The 19,427-nt window shown below is 43.3% G+C and overlaps 1 protein-coding gene across 1 annotated transcript; it reads right to left on the bottom strand.

Moving 5' to 3' along the window:
• Positions 1–2,061: 2,061 nt before the first annotated feature.
• On the bottom strand, positions 2,062–16,031 carry LOC135542750 (sodium/potassium-transporting ATPase subunit alpha-1). The gene is made up of 22 exons (XM_064969925.1): positions 15,867–16,031; positions 10,119–10,235; positions 9,853–9,912; positions 8,724–8,927; positions 8,471–8,584; positions 8,239–8,373; positions 8,025–8,142; positions 7,459–7,727; positions 7,026–7,334; positions 6,457–6,591; positions 6,103–6,295; positions 5,777–5,952; positions 5,549–5,685; positions 5,179–5,329; positions 4,847–5,015; positions 4,602–4,756; positions 4,384–4,507; positions 3,538–3,683; positions 3,291–3,421; positions 3,089–3,190; positions 2,798–2,889; positions 2,062–2,318 (listed from the first exon to the last, which is right to left on the bottom strand). Exons 1-22 carry the CDS (start codon positions 15,876–15,878, stop codon positions 2,290–2,292), a joined length of 3,078 nt encoding a protein of 1,025 aa, XP_064825997.1. The 5' UTR covers positions 15,879–16,031; the 3' UTR covers positions 2,062–2,289.
• Between the last annotated feature and the right edge of the window lie 3,396 nt (positions 16,032–19,427).

Here is a 19,427-nt window from a genome sequence, read left to right on the forward strand (position 1 = left end):
TAGGCCTACACCATGAATGGAAATAATCTTGAATAGGGCTGTATTCGGCCAAATCACTATAGAAACCTCAAATTCCACACGGTGCAGGAAGTCGGTTTGTTTCCATGCCTACTGTACATACGAGCCTTAACTACCATAGAACTGAAATGGGGCTGATCTAGAATGGTCATTCTCATTCATTGAATGCAGAGTTCCGTGTGGAAGTTTAGAATTCAGTATGTTTTTCAGTGCAAGAATGTAGTTGGCTGACATTTTGGTAGGTCTGTGTTAAATCAAGTGGAATTTCTAGCCATGTCTGTTTTACCTATTTCTAGCCTCACTCTTCTCACCCCTCTCATTTTTGGCCTCTTTCCAGACCTGCTAAAGACCTGCCAGAAGCACCCCTGGGAGATAGAACTTCTTTCCGTAAGAATAACGTTTTTTTTCACTTTACATTAAAGGATAGTTCACCTCAGTGGTGCCAATCTTTCCTATTCATTTGAATCCTGAGACATTTACACAACAGATGCCGTGGGATATGGAGCTCGACTATAGGCCACATTTGAGGCATGACAAACTTTGGCTTTGGAGCATGAACTATCCCTTTAACTGGAAGCCACATAGGCCGTCCTATGGGAGTAAGGGAGGTATGGGGATGACACAGCACTGTCAACCCACAGGTTGTCACGCAGCCTGACCAGAGACGGAAGAGACATCCCACTCCCTAATTGTTTCGAGTTCATAAACAGTCAATGAACTAAGCAGACCCAGATGCTATCATATTGGTGTCTATGGGAGAGTCACCCCTTAAGACTGGACTGTGACCAACAAAAATCTATGGTAAAGCCTGAGTAAGACATCTTCATTTATCCACCATCTTTTCCCAGACATGAAGTCCGGTTGGGACTGACAAAACTGGACTGTGCACGGACACCCCAAGCTTGGGGATTGTGAGCTTGTGACAGATTTCTTTCCTTGTGGATGGGATGTTGTGTGCACTGTCGTCTCAAGCGTCTTCCACTCCACAGACAGACAGGATGTGAAGTGCCTACTTTAGCAAGCTAGGTTCAATTGTTGTGTGCTCAGTCTGAGTGGGGAGTTATCAATGAGAAGTTTTCTGAACAGTAGGTAGCTTAGCTTCTTATTTCGATAAGTCTGGTTGCAGCTGTCGACAATGTAGCCTGCAGTAAGTAGATCTACATGTTCTTAGTTGACAATGCTGCAGAAGTGGTTGTTCCTTTCACAATTTCTATGGCAGGAACTTGAACTAGCGGTTAATTCTTATTTAAACTAGGCAAGTCAGCAAAGAACAGATTCTTATTTTCAATGACGGCCTTGTTCAGGGGCAGAATGACAGATTCTTAACTTGTCAGCTCGGGGATTCGATCTTGCAACCTTCTGATTACTAGTCCAACGCTCTAACCATTAGGCTACCTGCAGTGTGTTTACATAGGAGGGATGTTCAAAGAAATCAGGAGTTCTCCTTCTTTTGGACATGCCGTCAGTGTTACTAGGGGTTCACCACTATTTTTTTTATTTTCATGTTTAGCTTCATTCCCAAACTTCAAGGGTAGGATATTGATTAGGCATTCCATAGCTACTTTATTTTAGAACACCCACCCACAGGAGAGCATTGCTACTGTAAGCATTATACAGTGGGTTTGAATTAAATATACATATTAAGCCACAATGTTGTCAGGTTTTTATACTCAAGTGCTTCCTGTTGATAAGTCTTGCCTTGTGCTTCTGATAGAAGGTTGCTCTGACACAGGCTTGCTAGGGTGTGGAGAATGTGTTTAATGTTGGGCAGTAGATGGATAGTGTGATGTGAATGGGTCAAAAGGTGAGATGAAATACAGTCTACATTCTGTACTACAATGACAGTGAACAACTAGCTGGTGTTCATTGACTGCACACTGAAAGCAGTGCTCATGGTTAAAACAGAGAGAGAGTAGAGACTCTCCAGGAAGGATAGGAAAAGAAGGACCTGAAGATCTGTTGATGCTGTGTTTATTCTGGAAAGTCTCCAAGTTGCAATGAGGAAACGTGCAAGCACACATGCACAAACCATACACACCAAAGTGGGAGCTGACTGAAAGTTTATTTATATTACTGTTAAAAACATGTATAAAATTGGTCCTGTTCCAGAAACAAGGCACACAATGTCAATGTCTTGGTTCATCATCTTGATCTCAGTGTTTTAGTATCAAGCATTCCCTATATAAAAACACATCCACATTTTACAGAACTTAAAATTCCGAGCAGCAAGACAACCATGCAAGAACTTGAGCGATGCAAACGGGATGCTTTCTAGTAGTACGTCTCCCTCTCCACCCAACCTAAAACAGAGAAGATGGAAAACAGGATTTAGAGAACAATTACCTCTGGTAGAACAGGTGGACTGAGGAAGGCTGTAGCACATAAACAATGATCATGTTAACTATCCGTGTGTAGTTCAGACGATCACTGGGGAAGACAGTCAAGTGACCGACGTCTTTAACATGGTCTCTGACAGCATACCGGTTTACTCACATCAAATGCATTTTATAAAGCCCTTTTTACATTAGCAGTTGTCAATGGAGTGGACTAGACTCCCAAACATGTCTGTCCACTGTCTTGCACATCTGAAAAATTTGCTGCTGCTTAAAGATTTACAGACTTTGCTTGTTTGCTAGATAGTAAGGCTGCATATTTAGGTAGCCTTTACTATCCTCCTGAGAACGAGGGAAAATCGTGTGGTTTTGAGAGCCAAACTGAGAACTTGTATGAACAAGTACAGCAGATAGTCACAGTAATAACTAAAGGGATTTAGCCTCACCTCCTGGGCTGCGTCGGATGATCAGTTTTCGGATTTCATCATAAATAAAGATGAGGAGAGAGTATGGGAAGGCGCAGAACCACCAGCTGGGTCTAAGGAGAAAACAAAAACAAAACATAAAACAACAGATCTGAAATGACTCCAGACCAGAATACACCAAGAACAGATCTTAACATTTTAAGCAACACATAGCTAAGCTTAATAGAAGTCCTCCAAGTGCTAAGTATTTTTGGTACTACAAATTATTTTATTAAGAGATGAAGTGTACCTAACTGAAGGGTCTTTACTTACTTGAGTGGGTACATTCTGAGGGCGATGCCCATCCCAGGACAGTAGGACAAGAAGGCGGCCAGGGCAGTCTCCTCAAACAGGCCGAAGATGAGAATCTTGTTCCTGAGGAGGATAGAAGCAGCATTTAAAATAAAGTAATTTCTTTGACAACAAAAACAAACTAACAACAGCCGATGCTCGTCAAAATGGCCACTGAACTCACCTCATTCCTTGTTGGAAGACTGAGTTCCTCCTGGTCTTACAGATGATCAAATCAGCCCACTGTACAACCACGATACTGGCGAAGAATGCTGTGTGGCAGGTGAACTCCACAATCTTTCTCTGTTCATAAGTCTGAGGGAAACAGTCAGCAACAGAGGGAGAAACCATCAAAACACAGTCAGCTAATCATCTAGAATCAGACCAATCAACAAGGCTTGTGAAAAGCACATTGGTGTCTGCATACTAACCCACTGCTGGCCATAGCTATCCTCCAGGTCGTTGCAAAATTTGTTGTCCCAGTCCACACGAATACCTAGCAGTCTGGAGGGTAAGAACCCGTTCTCAGCAAGGATCACAAAGTATGTGAAGAACCCAGCCAAAGCCTGGATCATACCTATGGAGAGATGGGGAGACAGGATCAGATGGGTGCATTTGTATCAGATTCTATCCATGTCATTCTGTCTGCTGGTTTTTCTATGTTGCATCAATCTCCATTAAAAACTTTTTCAAGTTTGATTGTCACATCACCGGACAGGTGCAGGAGAATGTGTTGTTTTACAGGGTCAGCCATAGTAGTAGGGTGCATCTGGAGCTTATTAAGGTTAACTGCCTTGCTCAAGGCACGGAGCAAAGATTTTCACCCTGTCGGCTCGGGTATTCGAACCAGCGAACTTTCAGTTACTGGGCCAACACTAACCGCTAGGCTACCTGCCGCCCTACAGTGATTCCCAAGGAGTATCACGTTGGTGGGAGAGGTTCTCGACCCAATATATGATGCAACCGCAGTATGTGACTCCTGTCCATATCAGTGTTTCCTCTTAAGGAAAGTCCCGCTCACGTGGAAACCTCTGGTTTAAACCTATTTTTGGCTCCATCACCAAAGTGTGAAACATCCCATAATCACTCAGAGACCCCTTCTTTTATCACCAGGGAGGCTATTTCTGGCGCATACCCCACTTCCAGCTGATCCCAAATCCACCCAGTCAACTTAAGAGTCTAGAATCCAGTTTGAGGTGTATGAGATGTTAATCTTTCATCTAAGAATGAAAATACTTTGTTTTGCACAAGTCAGGCTTTGTGAAAAGCAGTCTTACCGATTTGACCGTAGGCTATGCTGATAAGTCTTTCATTCACCAGTTTGTCTGTTTTGGAGTTTCTGGGCTGTCTCTTCATGATGTCACTCTCAGCAGCTTCGTAGGCCAGGGAGATGGCGGGGACCTGCAAAGTTGAGGACAATTTCAACAATTAGAATAATACTGAACAGTTACCAGAGATTTAGAAAAGAAAAATCTTAAATATACAAATTCCTCACCATGTCAGTTCCCAAGTCGATACAGAGGATGGTGACGGTACCTAGGGGCAGTGGAATGTTGGCGATGATGAAGAAGAGGAAGGGTGTGATTTCTGGAATGTTACTTGTCAGGGTGTAGGCGATGGACTTCTTCAAGTTGTCAAAGATCAGACGGCCTAGGAAAGGTACATGCATAACGTTAGTGAAAATAATGCAGAATGGAAGGAACCCCAAACATTCTAAATCCACTGAAATGTTGCTTCTACCTTCTTCAACACCAGTCACGATGGAGGCAAAGTTGTCATCCAGGAGGATCATGTCTGCAGCCTGCTTGGAGACGTCAGATCCAGAGATCCCCATAGCAACACCGATGTCAGCCTTCTTCAGAGCAGGAGAATCGTTCACACCATCACCTGTCACAGCTACAATAGCACCCTGTGGATAAGGAGGAGAGGTGTTTGAGTCTATGGAGAGAGAAGTCTAGAGAGAGAACTGGTAAACACATTTTTAATTTTAAAAGGAATTTATCTATGCTACAGTCACTCTGTTTACCTCTCGTGAGATAGGCCGAGTGTCTTTAAGTTGAGCTGAATATTACCTGGCGCTGGCAGCCCTCCACGATAATCAGCTTCTGCTGAGGAGAGGTTCTGGCAAACACAATCTCAGTGTGATATTTCAGGATGTCGTCCAACTGTTCAGCGCTCAGGTCCTTGAGGTCACCGCCATGGACCACACAGGCCTTGGCATCCCTGGGAAAAATGTACCCTTTATTTATGGGAAATCCCATTGATATGAAGACATTACTATAATGTCTATAAGCGCTCATGAGAAGGACCTGACATTCAAGCTTGAATAAAATCTTTGAAAAAGGACTTCAAAAATGAAAAATGTAGAATCTGCAAGGGTTTTACTGTTGTTTCCAATAACATCACTTTTTTATTTATTTTTTATTTTAAATTGCAACATACCTAGGGTCAACTTCATTAACTGGAATGTTCAGACGAGCAGCGATGTCCTCAACAGTCTCGTTTCCTTCAGATATGATTCCCACACCCTTGGCAATGGCCTTAGCAGTGATGGGATGATCACCAGTGACCATGATAACCTAAGGCAAGGAAGGGAAGAGGAGTGGTCTGATCACAGTGGCTGCTATGTGGATCGACTGAAGAGTCGTGTCAAGTATGACATTGCCATACCTTGATTCCAGCACTCCTGCACTTGCCCACAGCGTCAGGCACAGCAGCACGGGGAGGGTCAATCATGGACATTAGGCCAACGAAGCACAGATTCTCAGTTGGGAAGTTCACCTCTTCACAATCAAACTGGAAGCCCTCAGCGAACTGGTCATCAGGGAGCTGGAAATGACAGAACCCTAGACGGATACAAAATTGTGAAAATGTGAATTGAAAAAAGGAGCAAAAGCACAATTTTACACCTCACATTGGATCATTTGACAACACCGAGTGGAATAACAAAAAAACAGTAGTATTGGCTAGTGATGACTGAAATAAATGACTATTACCCAGCACTCGCTCTCCCAGACCACCCAGTTCCATGTAGGCGTTCTGGAAAGAGTCCTTCATCTCGTCATCCAGAGGCTGTTCTTTGCCCTGGATCAAAATGGTGGAGCAGCGGTCCAGGATCCTCTCAGGGGCTCCCTTCATCACCAGCAGATGCTTGGACTCACCCTCATTCTTGTTTAGGTGAACGGAGAGCTAAGGGATAAAATTATAGGAGCAGCCATTTTGAAAACAGATTACCAGAATAGGCATAACCATATTGATCTCTGTGCCAAAGGGAAGGGTTTTCAAAGACTTATTGAAAACTTATTTGCCCTTATTTCATGTGGCAGGGTGCTACCGTGCCATTGCCCTACCTGGTATTTGTTGGTGGAGTTGAATGGGATTTCAGCAACCTTGGTGTACTGGTCTCTCATGCCTTGAACAGACCCACAGCACAGCTCAATACACTTCAGCAGGGCAGACTCTGAGGCGTCACCAGCCACATCTCTCTGAGAGGGAAATGAGTACCGTAGGCAGATGAAGTGGACGTGGTATTGCCACTGGTGCACATTCTCTTTCACACACTAGCACTTCCAAGTGGCCCAAGACATTCATTTAAACAGACTGAATGAAAAGGAAATCTTTGTAGATTGAGCTTGGTAGAAGACAAAGACCGTGACAAAGAGAAACTGAAAATAAGGGGTGAAATTAAGTGTGGTAATCACAGCTAGTCCAAGGTGAGATGATTAACGGAGGGAGAGGTTAAATTCCAGGGGATTGCGAGGGTTGAGGCAATAGGAGGCATTCGGGTGACAGGGGAGGAATTACATAAGGTGAAAGACAACCCTGTTGAGCCTTTTCAGAGGCATTACATGCTGAACTCCTGTCGATAGCTCCATGTGTATACGGTTGTCAATTCACTCTGGGGAAATGAGACACTTACTTTAAGGATAGGAATACCGCTCTGTTCTGCCAGGAAGACGGCGCGGTTACACAGGCCAGCGACTCTAGCCAGGGCAGCCCAGGTGGCAGAGCTCCTGTCGAAGGAGGTACCACTCTGGTTCTCTGTGGTGTCAGCCTCATGGATCTGGTTGTCGAACCACATGTGAGCAACGGTCATTCTGTTCTGAGTCAGGGTTCCGGTCTTGTCAGAGCAAATGGTGGAAGTGGAGCCCAAGGTCTCAACAGCTTCGAGATTCTTCACCAGGCAGTTCTTCTTGGCCATACGCTTGGCAGTCAGAGTTAAACACACCTACGGAGAAAGACAAAAGTCACTCAACATGTCTGTTGAACAAAATTGGCAATGTACTGGTTTTTGGAGCCATATCTGAAGTGTTTTTTTTTGGGGGGGGGCACTCCCAAAAGACCGTACTCACAGTTACAGTGGCCAGGAGGCCCTCAGGCACGTTAGCGACAATGATTCCGATGAGGAAGATGACAGCTTCCAGCCATGAGTATCCGAGGATGAGGGACAGGACAAAGAAAGACATGCCCAGGAAGACGGCCACACCGGTGATGATGTGGATGAAGTGCTCAATTTCAATAGAGATTGGGGTACGGCCGACTTCCAGGCCAGAGGCGAGGGTAGCAATACGACCCATAACAGTGCGGTCACCAGTGTTGATGACAATACCTCTGGCAGTTCCTGCAGGAAATAACATGCAGATTTAATTTAAAAATCATGCCATCATATTGACTACTGTTTAACAGCACAGTTGACAGTGATTCAACCTCAGAAATGGTGGACATATGTTATACAGCAACAGGACTTCATCGAAGCTATCCCAGTCATGGTTTGTTTTCTTTTATTTATTTGCCAGGGACCATGTACAACACACCCTTGTACCAGATTTAGCTAGATTCCAAATTTTTAATCTGTGGTCCCTGGGCAGAATTTATTTGGTTTGTTTCTCATCTGAGCAACTCTGCTCTGGTAAAGTACCTTCAACACAGTTGGTAGAGAAGAAGGCAATGTTCCTCGTCTCCAGGGGGTTGTCATTGGAGTAGTCCGGAGTACGGGTCTGGGGCTCAGATTCACCAGTGAGGGAGGAGTTGTCCACCTGAGTGGGGAGGGAATTAGATTAATACAATAATGAATGGCACGGACATGGGTGGAACGTGACGTATTTGGAGCCAGGGGATTTTAAAGTACCCACTTTGCAACCGCTGGCGGAGATGATTCTCAAATCGGCAGGAATCCTATCCCCACCTTTCACCTCCACCAGATCTCCAACCACCACTTGTTGAGCGTTGATGTTCATCTTCTCACCATCACGGACAACCAGGGCTTGCTACAAGGTAGAGGACACAACCAGATTCATCTTTAAATGTAACAATAAAAGGGGGAAAAAACACCTTCACAAGAAGTGTTTCTAAAACAGCCAGTACCTGTGGGACCAGGTTCTTGAAGGAGTCCATGATCTTTGAGCTCTTGGCCTCTTGGTAGTAGGAGAAACAGCCAGTAACAATGACAACAGCAGAGAGTACAACACCCAGGTACAACTGTGTGGGACAAAGATGCAGAACGTGTTAGAATTAAGTTAACTCCCCCGCACAAACAAACTACAAAACCCAAGCATCATCTGCTTTCAATTCCATCATAATGTCAATAAAACCAACATTCTTCATCTTGGAATCTTACGTTATCATTGGCCGGCTCATCCTCCATGGCTGCCTGGATTCCGTAGGCCAGGAAGCAGAGGAGAGCGCCAGTCCACAGCAGCATGGAGAACCCGCCAAACATCTGCTTGCAGAACTTCACCCACTCAGGGGTAGTGGGAGGAGGGGTCAGGGAATTTGGGCCATCACGGGCAAGGTTCTCAGCAGCCTTAGCACTGGATAACCCCTAAGGAAATACAAAATTGGTTGTGTTACTTTACATGTCGAGACCTCAAATTAAGATGCTGTAGGAGGATACTTAATTTTAAAAGAATTGGTGCTTCCCTCCCACCCAATCTTTTAAGGGTATACCATTATCGACCCTTGCTTTTTAAAATCAAGTATATTGCTATAGTCGGGCATATCTAGGTCCCCCCCATTCTTGAGATTCTCTTTCACGGCACGTGATAAGGAGAGAGGAAGCAAATTGTCAACACAATAATATCTCTCTGCGAGGTCTGTCAGTGGCAGAGACACTGCAGGGCCAAGTCATAACTCTAATTTCACATAAGACAGAGAACAGAGAAACAAGTCAATGGGGCTCTGGAGAGAGTCGAGGTGCTGACAGTTGCCAGGCAACTCGCTGCAAACAATGAAAACAGTGCCATCTCCTCTGCGGGGATTGAGTGCATCCTAAATCTGGGCTGAGGTGCTGATGAGCCTGCTGCTTGTGAATTATTCAAAAGGACCACTCGGCTGCGCTGCTAGGTTTGGAGGTGGTAATCTACTATTCCCCTTGATCTCCAAATCATGATCATGATCAAGAGTCCATTTGCATGGATGTAAAAGAGGGATAAAGCATCTCTCGTATTGCTTCCTCCAATTGCCTTGGATATTTGTCACATCCAAGTCAATGATAACCCCCTTCTTCCACAGTTCAATAATTGGAAGAGATCCCAAGAGTCCGAAACCCATAACTTGAGCAGAACTTTGAAGTCCATCACTTGACTTAATTTTTCTATTCAATAACTGAAACTATTCGAATTGAGGAGAACCGAACTGAATTGCCTTCCAGCTGTGGTTGATAAGTAACTAGTTTGTTAACAGAAAACAGTGCAGAGGAGATGAACGAATTGCCAACTGTAATGAAAATCAGTGAAGCTCAGACTTACCCTACTAAGGTCGGTGCCGTATTTGCGGTTGAGCTCATCCAGGGTCAGTTTATGGTCATCCTATGGGACAGAGATTAGGAACATGTCACTGACAATCGTATTGAACTGCACTTCCGCACCATCGAGATAAACCTACAGTACAGTACATGCAGCGCCAAGCTTGACACCAAGTCAATGACATCAACACACGAGTGAGCAAGACTTGTGATTTAAAGATGAACGTCCCAGGTCCTGAAAGAGAATGAAAGTGAGAGAAGCCAACTCACCAGATCAACTTCCTTTTTCAACTCATCCATGTCCCTCTCCTTCTTCATGGCCTTGGCATTCTTCTTCTTGCCTCCCTGCTCAGAGGTCGCCGCCAGCTCATACTGTTCCCGTCCTTCCTACAGAGAGGGCAAGAAAAGATAGTTAGTAGCAATAAGAAAAATTTATATACAAACACATAATAGAATAGGTAGAAAGAGGCCCTTTAGAGCTCTGCCCGAAAAAATAAAATCGTCACCCAACTCAAGCCCCTGATACAGAATCTGCTTATAGTATAGTTTCCCATAGTGTTTCTGAGGCATTAATAAAACCCAAGTCTGGGGGCCCAACTCTTGAAAAGGTCATTCATTGAGTCAATTAGAGAAGCACTCATTTGAACAAAGGATAAAAATGCTCATTTTTCAGTTACAAATGACTTACCAGAAGTCACCCAACAACTTGTGGGTTATTGATGTAGCATTGTTCTACTGAACATAAGCCCAGTTATCATTTACAAAACAAACGTGACCTGGACAGGTATGGTGCAACAAGTACAAAGATAGTTGTGGCTGTCCCTTTTGGACTATCACCCAGTAGGCTTTCACCTTTTAGAGTCTACGACCTGTGCTAGATAGCATAATTACTTTCACTACTCAGCAGAAGAAACTCAGATGTTTGAAAATGGCATCTGTCTGAAGTTCATGAGGAATGCTTAACGAACAATCATGTCACAGACCGTCACTTTGTACAACTGCGTCAATAAGGAGAGCAGTGGGAGGGGTGGCGCTGAGGGTCATTTAAACATACTCCACTGCAATCCAGGAATGTCAGACTATTAGGCCCTATGTCACAATACTTTGTCCAGAATAGGGGCAAAATTAACTCTCCAGAGGGGAAAGATGCACCCCGTTGGCTCGGTTGTCTTGAATACACACAGAACGTTCCTCTGGAGTCCTCTCATTGTGAAAGTCCAAAATAACCCTGGCACCTCACCTTCTGCAAACACATTGTTCATTCACTCTTCCCTTTCTCAAAACGGTCACTTTTGGGAAGAGGACAAAGACCTGTTGAAGAATGCGGCAGCTAGACGGCTGAAAAGGGGAGGGTGTTGGGACACTGTGGTAACAGGATAACGCACAGTACCAGATAAACATCGGTAAGGCAGTCAGCGATCAGAAATGATTCAGGTTCTACTGGTGTTCAGAAGTGTTTTGGCTGTGGGGGAGAGAGCGCTACATGCTTCTCTTGATTTGACCCTATGGGGTTACACAAAAGCTGCTTGACTCTAAGCAAGACAGTTCCTGGTTCAGAATGTGATCCCCAAGTCACAGGGGCTTGACTGATAATTAAACTTTGTTGTTTGGTTACAACTGAATCCAACATAAGGGGTCCAACCAGTTTTTGTTGTTGCTGTTGGAACAGTAAAAGGGTAGAGGTAGAACGACAAGTCCTGCTGGAGTCTTCCGGGCCCTCAAGGAATCTGTTGTCGCAGGCCCCTGTGGTCTTTTTATTAGTTGACAGGCACACAAATTTGCCCTTGTTGGAAATCACCCCCCCCCTCCAAATACTATTTAGAAATCTCCCTTTTACTTTCCCAATAGTCTACACATCCGTTATTACCACAATGAAGGGAGGATGCTGTTTTGGAAGTATTACTCAGCTGTCTCTCAAACGTAACAGGAAGCTACTGCACTGAAAACAGGAAAAAAAGTGTGGATGTCAGCAATTGTGTGGAATCTCTCACAAGACCAATCATGCAAAAACAACAGTTGTCCCACTACAAGCCTGAGAACAATGAGGCTTTGTACCTCCATAGAGAACCATGTAAAAACAAGAATATAAAAAAATGGGACAGAGAAAGATCTTTTGAGTGACTTTATTTTGGACAAACTGTACAGTCATGGAATTTATTCAGACCCTCTTAGCAAAACACTTAAGATACCAGGCTTACCGCATTCTTATATGGGATTTACTGTAATGGTTTGATCTGGGAGTGGGAGCAACACCACTGTGGTAAACATGGCTTGGGTCTGCATACCATTTCTCCCATAGTTCAGAGTACTATATTCAACTGCGTAATCCTTGTTCTCATCAACGTTGCATATGGGAGTGAGTGTAATTAGTCAGGGACAGAAAGAGAAACAACTATGTGTGAAATAGAGTGCAAGAACATAGGGTGGGTGGAGAAGGGGGTGAAGCTGGCAAGACATCCCTTTCCAAGAGGACAGAAAGTTTGAAAGAACAACTGTCCTCATAAAAACAACAGCGATAGACAGAACAGAGCCTCAGTGAGATGAGGGGCCTCTCACTTTTACGCTAAAACACCACCACCACCAGATCAACAAAAGTTCATAAGAGACGGTTGAGCGGGTGCATATTTTACAGCCAGGATCGAATTCCTGTGAACACCATTCCTGGTTCTGTACATGTGCCAAATACAAAAGCTGCTCACTCAAGCATATTGGCTCCTCCTCGCCCTGGGACTTTGCCCCGTTGCTACAGGCGACCTAACCACACCTCTCAGATATCTGAATGGACCGAGTCACGTATTACTCTCCTCCCCCTTTTCTCTCCAGTTCAGAAAAAAGTTAATTTATTCACAAAAACGCATTTAAAACTCCCACCACGTCCACTGGAAGAGTCGGTTTTCCCACAGAACAAAAGATGGTGAATGCCTGTGTTTCTCCTTAAGACCCCAGGAACCACAGTTAAAAGCAGAATACGAATCAATGGGATGCAACTTCCTTTATTGCGCTAGTCTGAAATGTAGGTTAGAACAGAATGCACGTGGCTTTTGCGAAATGCCGATTGTGAATAGGCCTATGGGACAAACGTTTTTTTTTACAATTCCCTCCGCAGTTGGAACAAATCGAAATTACAGTGGAGGAAACAGAAGGTGTAATAATGTGTGGAACTCTCCATAAATGTTTAGGCAGCTAAGCCAAACGAGCAGAGAGGGAGATCGAGCAGGAGAGAGAAAGAGGCAGTGGGTGTGAGATGTGTCCTCTGTCACAGAGATGGGGTGGCGTGTGACAAAAGGGATGCCTAATACATAGTGACTCTCGATCGGAAAGAATGTGAAATCCTCAGGAGAGCAAAACATTTTTTTAAAGAGCGCTAGAGAGCAGGTCTCTTGGTTCCACAGTGGACCCCTGGGGGGAAAGAATGGTCAGCTGAGGCCACAACCTGATAGTAGCTCAGAGATGGAACACTGGAGAGAAATAAAATAATTCCCAAATTACTTCGCCATATAAAAAGGCCTTGTTTTGGACATATTCTAGGCCTCATTTGTTTACAGTGGAGACTTTCCACAAGCCACTTTCCATCACACTCAGTGGTGTAATCTTTCAAACAATGACCCCCCTTGATGAAAGATGGCGAGAAAAGAAGTGGAAAAAGGAAGAAAGAATGCACCCTAATAACATTACAGGAAGACAGCCTTGTTTTCAGATCATTACGGTTTATTTTGAGAGATGGAAACAATAGCCATAGTATTCCATTTCGGGAAGGAACTTTTGGGCGTTTCAATTGGTTGACAGTGAGCAGTTGTATACGATCATACCTCTTGATTTTCCATTTCATTACAGAAAAACTGATTTTTTTCCTCCATCGGCCATTCAACCAGTTCAGAAAAATTCTGCCAGCTCCCTCTGTACAGGAGCCTATGAACAATAATGACAATGCAGCAACTGGTGCCTCACCTTCAGAGCGGTCTCATATACCTCACCACTCTAACCAACCCTTTGCTCCCGCCAGCCCTATGTCACCCTCATTCTCTCCCTGTACCTCTCACTCCCCCCTCTCATCCCTCTCTGCAGGTCTCCTGGAAATCATTAGTCCGGCTGTCCAAGCATCTGTGCCTATTGCGCGTGTACTGGACCGGAGCGCGGAGAAGAGGACAGAAGGGGTGGGGGCAGAGCAGAGTGTTCACCACAATACAGGGAAAGAATCCAAAACATGGAGGTTTACTGCTCTGCATTCACATCATACAACCAATCTGTCTCTCTAATAACCCCTCTCTTACTGTAGCTGTGAATGCATCATTTATCACTGTGCCCGTGTGATCTGTTGCCCAGCAGGGAGTGGCGAGCCTTTTATATGATGCTATTAACCTCCCTGATATCCCACCAGTCTGCCATACAGTACCCAAATACAGGAGTCACAGGTAGGTAGCTGTAAAATATATATAAAACATCAAATAAAAATCGCCCCAATAATTGATACATTTTCCATCACCATAAAATTGCAGGTAGTTATTTAGACAGGCGTGATGACAAAAACCCTATTGACTAAGGATTGCCCATAAAACAAAACACTCAATTCTACAAGTCTAGAACAATATGCCTCGATATGAGACGAATATACAACAAATCTAGTGTATTGAACAGCATTGGAGCAACTAGGAGATTTCATTTGCCTTGGATCAACTTGTAACAAATTTAATAAAAACGATAGTTTTTTGGAAAAGCGATTACTTTCATCAATACATGAGGGGGCTGTAGTTGATGTAGGTCTTCTCAAAGACACACTGTAGGCCTATCTGAACATTCGCAGAATGTGGGGTACACAAGAAATGTCATACACAACCATATGCCAAATCCATATACAACAATTAAGCCTTATGTGGAATACATTTATTTTTAAAGAGATTTTGCAGTAAATCAAATGCTATCAAGGAACAGTTCTGTATTTTCCCCAGAGTCAGATGACCTCGTGGACACCATTGTTGGGTCTCTGCGTCCAGTATTACGAAAGTTAAAGGTATTTTCGTGAGCCAATGCTAACTAGTGTTAGCGTGTTCCCATATACTTCAAGTCATTGCGCTAACGCTAGTTAGCAATTTCCTTCAAACTGAACGCAGATATAAAAATGGTATCCACGAGTTCGTCTAACTCTGGGGAAGTAGATAAGGGCATCCTGCTCAAATCCAGAACTATCATCTTAAGCAACCAAAGTGCATTATTCCAAATTAGGCCATCTACATAAAAACTACATTCAACGAGCATGAATGTATGGTTGATATTGTGAATGGGGTGGACTAGGGTTATTAGTCAATTTATGAAGAACAGCCTACAGTCGCAACTACATTTAAACAATTGATTACGAATCTGAATATTACCTATATTTCTCATTGGGGAACTAAATTCAGTCAAGCGGGTTACAAGTCACCATGAAAGACTCATTGAAACAAAGACCATCACTTATATTCAGAAGTGGGCTACAGGCTCTGTATGGCCGTGTATCTCAAAGTAACACAAGTCACAATATCGCATGTCTGCCTCCACTTCCCGCAACTCGAATTTAAACAGACCACGCTTTGTTTGTAGCCACCTTCCCGGCAGTTTACTTGGATGAAAATAAACATTGTATCAATCTTCAAACTTGTCTTACACCGCCAATTATATCATCGTAGCGCTTATACGCTTTTCTCATTGGCGACTAGATCCAAGCTAACCAACCTGTGGATCTTCAGTATCAATGTAAAAACACATTTTTAACCCTAATTGACACTCGATCAAGACACGTTATGAAAGCAACTTTTGTTCAGCCTACAAAATGCGGAAGTCACTTTCCCATCGCAGGCATTTTGAAAGAAAAATGCGGCCATCTACGTACATGTGATCATTTGAAAACAACTTCGACCGTATTATCTTTTTTTTAATTGATATCACTTGACAAGTAGCCTACCATTAAGAATTGCGTAAATTAGGCTACAGTAGCATTTCATGGAGGAGCTGGAATGTGAAGATGGAAAGAAAAAGCGCACTTACTCCACGTCCCATGTTTGCAGTTTTGTGGAGGAAAAATAAACTTATTGAACAATCAAATCCCAATTTACTTAAAAACTAATTGAAAAATGTATTGCCCCTGGATGTGCCCTTATCCACACGTGTCACTCCTACCGGACACGCATCCGAGCTCCCCGTTTCATTAAAAGGTCCAATATTTATATACAGTGTTTCTTTCGATCGTGACGTCTGCACTTTTTGCCATGGTAACATAGAATGGAGGGGCGGAGTCCCCATTATTGAATGTTTTACGATTATCGGCCTTCATAAAGTAGATTGAATCCAATGGACTTTAGTCTCTGTAACTTCAAATATTTATGAAGGAAAGTCACTTGGTCTCTTCTGTGCAGGCTTATTCATATTAGAATGATATCTCTCACCACTCATGTTCATAATGGCTACTAACCCATCCTCAATTCTCTTTAAACCTATCCTCAATCGTCTTTAAGAATACTCTGCGTGTTTTGTTTGTCCCTTTTCTCTTAATTTCCACATAGATTTAAGAATGAACATAATTTAAACACACACAAACACATACTCTATTTCTGTCTCTCTCTCAATCACTCTCTCTCTTCATTCCTTATTTTAACCTCATTTATGGAAAGGGATAATTTTCATGTAAACTCCATCACTGGTCTTTAGGAAGTTGAAACTTGAACGAACCAGGCCGTTAAACCCTGTAGGATGTAAACTTCCCCTCCTGACCCTGTCATGAACACTTTGTGGACAATGTGACCTTCTCAGAATTAACGGAAGCCTGGCAGCTTGTTGCATCTACAAATGATTAACTCTTTAACTTAGGGATCCTAACCATTAACCCCGTCTCAAGGTTCTGTTTTATGTCTTAACTTCACCCTTCAGTTTGGACTCCAGTAGGAGTGCTGATCTAGGATCAGTTTGTCTTTTAGATCATAGTGAATAATATTATATGGACAGATCCTAGATCAGCACTCCTACTCTGAGGTGCTTTGTGGATATGGGACCAGGTATTTCACTGCAGAACCAGACAGAGGCAGATTCAACCACATGTCTAGGATTCAACCACATGTCTATAGGTCACTGTAATTAGTGTAGCATTCTACCTGTGTGAGGTAGAATAGAATAGTATAGAACAACACATCTTTATTGTCCACCCACATATCAACTTTTCCCTTTGGCTTCACCCTACAATAAGACAATCGAAAATTGTGTTAATACTGAGCATTACATACAAACTCTAATGAAAACACATTCACTCAGACACGGACTTTTCCCCCACCACCGACAGGTCAACTAAAGTCAAAGAAAACTATTTGAAATGCTAGTTATATTGAATTTAATATTTTTATACACAAGACTTTGCTTAATGATTCATGCCGATATACAGTATCATCTAGGACTTGCTGTACCCAAGAAGCTGCTTGAATGCGTTTGCATTAATTTTACTTGGAGAGACTTGGTGGACAGATGGACAGACAGCGGAACACTTAGGCACAGTGTGTGTGTGTGTGTGTGTGTGTGTGTGTGTGTGTGTGTGTGTGTGTGTGTGTGTGTGTGTGTGTGCATGTTCAAAGACGGAACTAAAAATATCTCAAATTGTATATACAAGCTGTGAGCCCGATCCTATAAATGAGTTACCATGGAAACTATCACGTTCCTGTCCCCACAGAGCGAGCGGGAGGAAGCGCCTCTCTCTTTATCTGCATAATGCCCCCTAGTGGGGAAGAAAAAACATTCAACAAGTTGGTCTCAGAGTAGGATGAAGCTGTCCCTAGTAGGCCTATAGACTGATCTAAGGTCAGCTTTGCATTTGACCCATACGCAAACACAGGCCAAAAAATACAGGCTCTCTTTCATATAACAGCACCATTGTTTTGGTTGAAGTTGCTCCCTTTTAACTGTATACATCAAACAGCAGGTGATAATAAGTTCTTTTTCAGTCGGTACCTTCGGTAAAACAACTATGGGGAGTAAAACAACTATGGGGAGTAGCACTTTCACGACTTCGATTGAAGAATTAAAATCATGGCTAACAAGGCCAATGAAATCCGCGCCTCGCTGGAAGCCTCGGCTTCCACAGATGATAAGCCCGAAGCTCGGATTCATTCCTTCAATTCTTCCGCACTTTACCTCGATGTGAGCAGGAACGATTCAAGCTACTAAAAACAAAATGTTTTGGAACACAAGACTATCTGACTTTGCGCCAACTAAACTGGCAGCTCACTGTGTGCGCAATAGATGTGGTAGAGAGGTCAATGGAACTCGACCAAAACAATGGAAAGTCATGGAAACGCATGGGGGAAAGATGCCATGAGGAAAAGATCCTGAATCTCCTCATTGCCACCTGGAAAATGTGGCCTACATTTGGGCTATTGTTTATATTTTTATTTCACACTATGTTGAGGTATAAATCGGAGGCCAATGCTGTACTGTACTGTATATTTTGAGTCCTACAAAAAATGTAACAAAGCGCCTCTGCAAAGCCCTCACTCTGTCACTCAAACTTATTCCAGTGTCTGTGTGTGTGTGTGTGTGTGTGTGTGTGTGTGTGTGTGTGTGTGTGTGTGTGTGTGTGTGTGTGTGTGTGTGTGTGTGTGTGTGTGTGTGTGTGTGTGTGTGTGTGTGTGTGTGTGTGTGTGTGTGTGTGTAGGATACCTTCCCCTCCCCCTCCGAAGCATAGGCCATTGTAGCCTACTGACATTACATAATTAGAGAAGAATGGATTCACTTTTTCAATGCTAGTTAAGGATACTATAGTTATCAGCTTTCACGTGTTTTTATTTGAATTCTGGTTCCACTCTGCACACACAAGCTTGTTGGCTAGCTAGCTAGCTCTGGTCCAACGTTAAGCTAACTCTCGGAAGTTCAACGACATTCAACGTTCCTTCACAGAAGCTGCTCCTCCGTAGGTATAAACGATTCAAGCTAAGCTTCCTCCTCCACCCTCTCTCGCTCTCTCCCAAACCGCAAAATTTCAGTCACATCTTGCACCCTACACTTGTCTGTCCAATGCATGTAAATAACTATAGCTTGCCCCCTCCATAGCAAGCTCCTCTATCCGCACTGATTGGTGAAGTAATTTAATGTTTTTTTTTTAAATCAATTGTAAACCGTTACTTTTTTGGGGTTTGAACCGGTTCAGAACTTTATTTTGCTGGTCAGAACAGTGGAAGGGATTCTTTTTTTTTTTTCAGAATCAAACGATTGCAAAATAATTTTCGGTTCCAACCACTATTTTTAATCCTACACTGTGATGTCACAGAGTATTTTCCATGACCTTTCTTCTTATCTTTTTAACCGCAGATCATATAAATGTACCGTTTTCACATACAGTATGTAGACTCTGGTATGGTGCTTGAGATAATGAATATGAAGTTGAAAAGGGGCGGAATTGCCCTTTAAGAAAGCACTAAACGTTCCATGAACCCATGTCTCAGTCATAACTGGATAATAAAGCCTGTATCCAGCTTGGAGTTTTTAGTGAATACCATTCAGTCAGACAGGCCCTTAAGATAATTGAGGATAGGGGTTCAAACAGAGGAGAGAGGGTAATCAAATACGGCC

This window comes from Oncorhynchus masou, chromosome 6, assembly GCF_036934945.1.
Source record: "Oncorhynchus masou masou isolate Uvic2021 chromosome 6, UVic_Omas_1.1, whole genome shotgun sequence".
Classification (NCBI taxonomy): domain Eukaryota; kingdom Metazoa; phylum Chordata; class Actinopteri; order Salmoniformes; family Salmonidae; genus Oncorhynchus; species Oncorhynchus masou.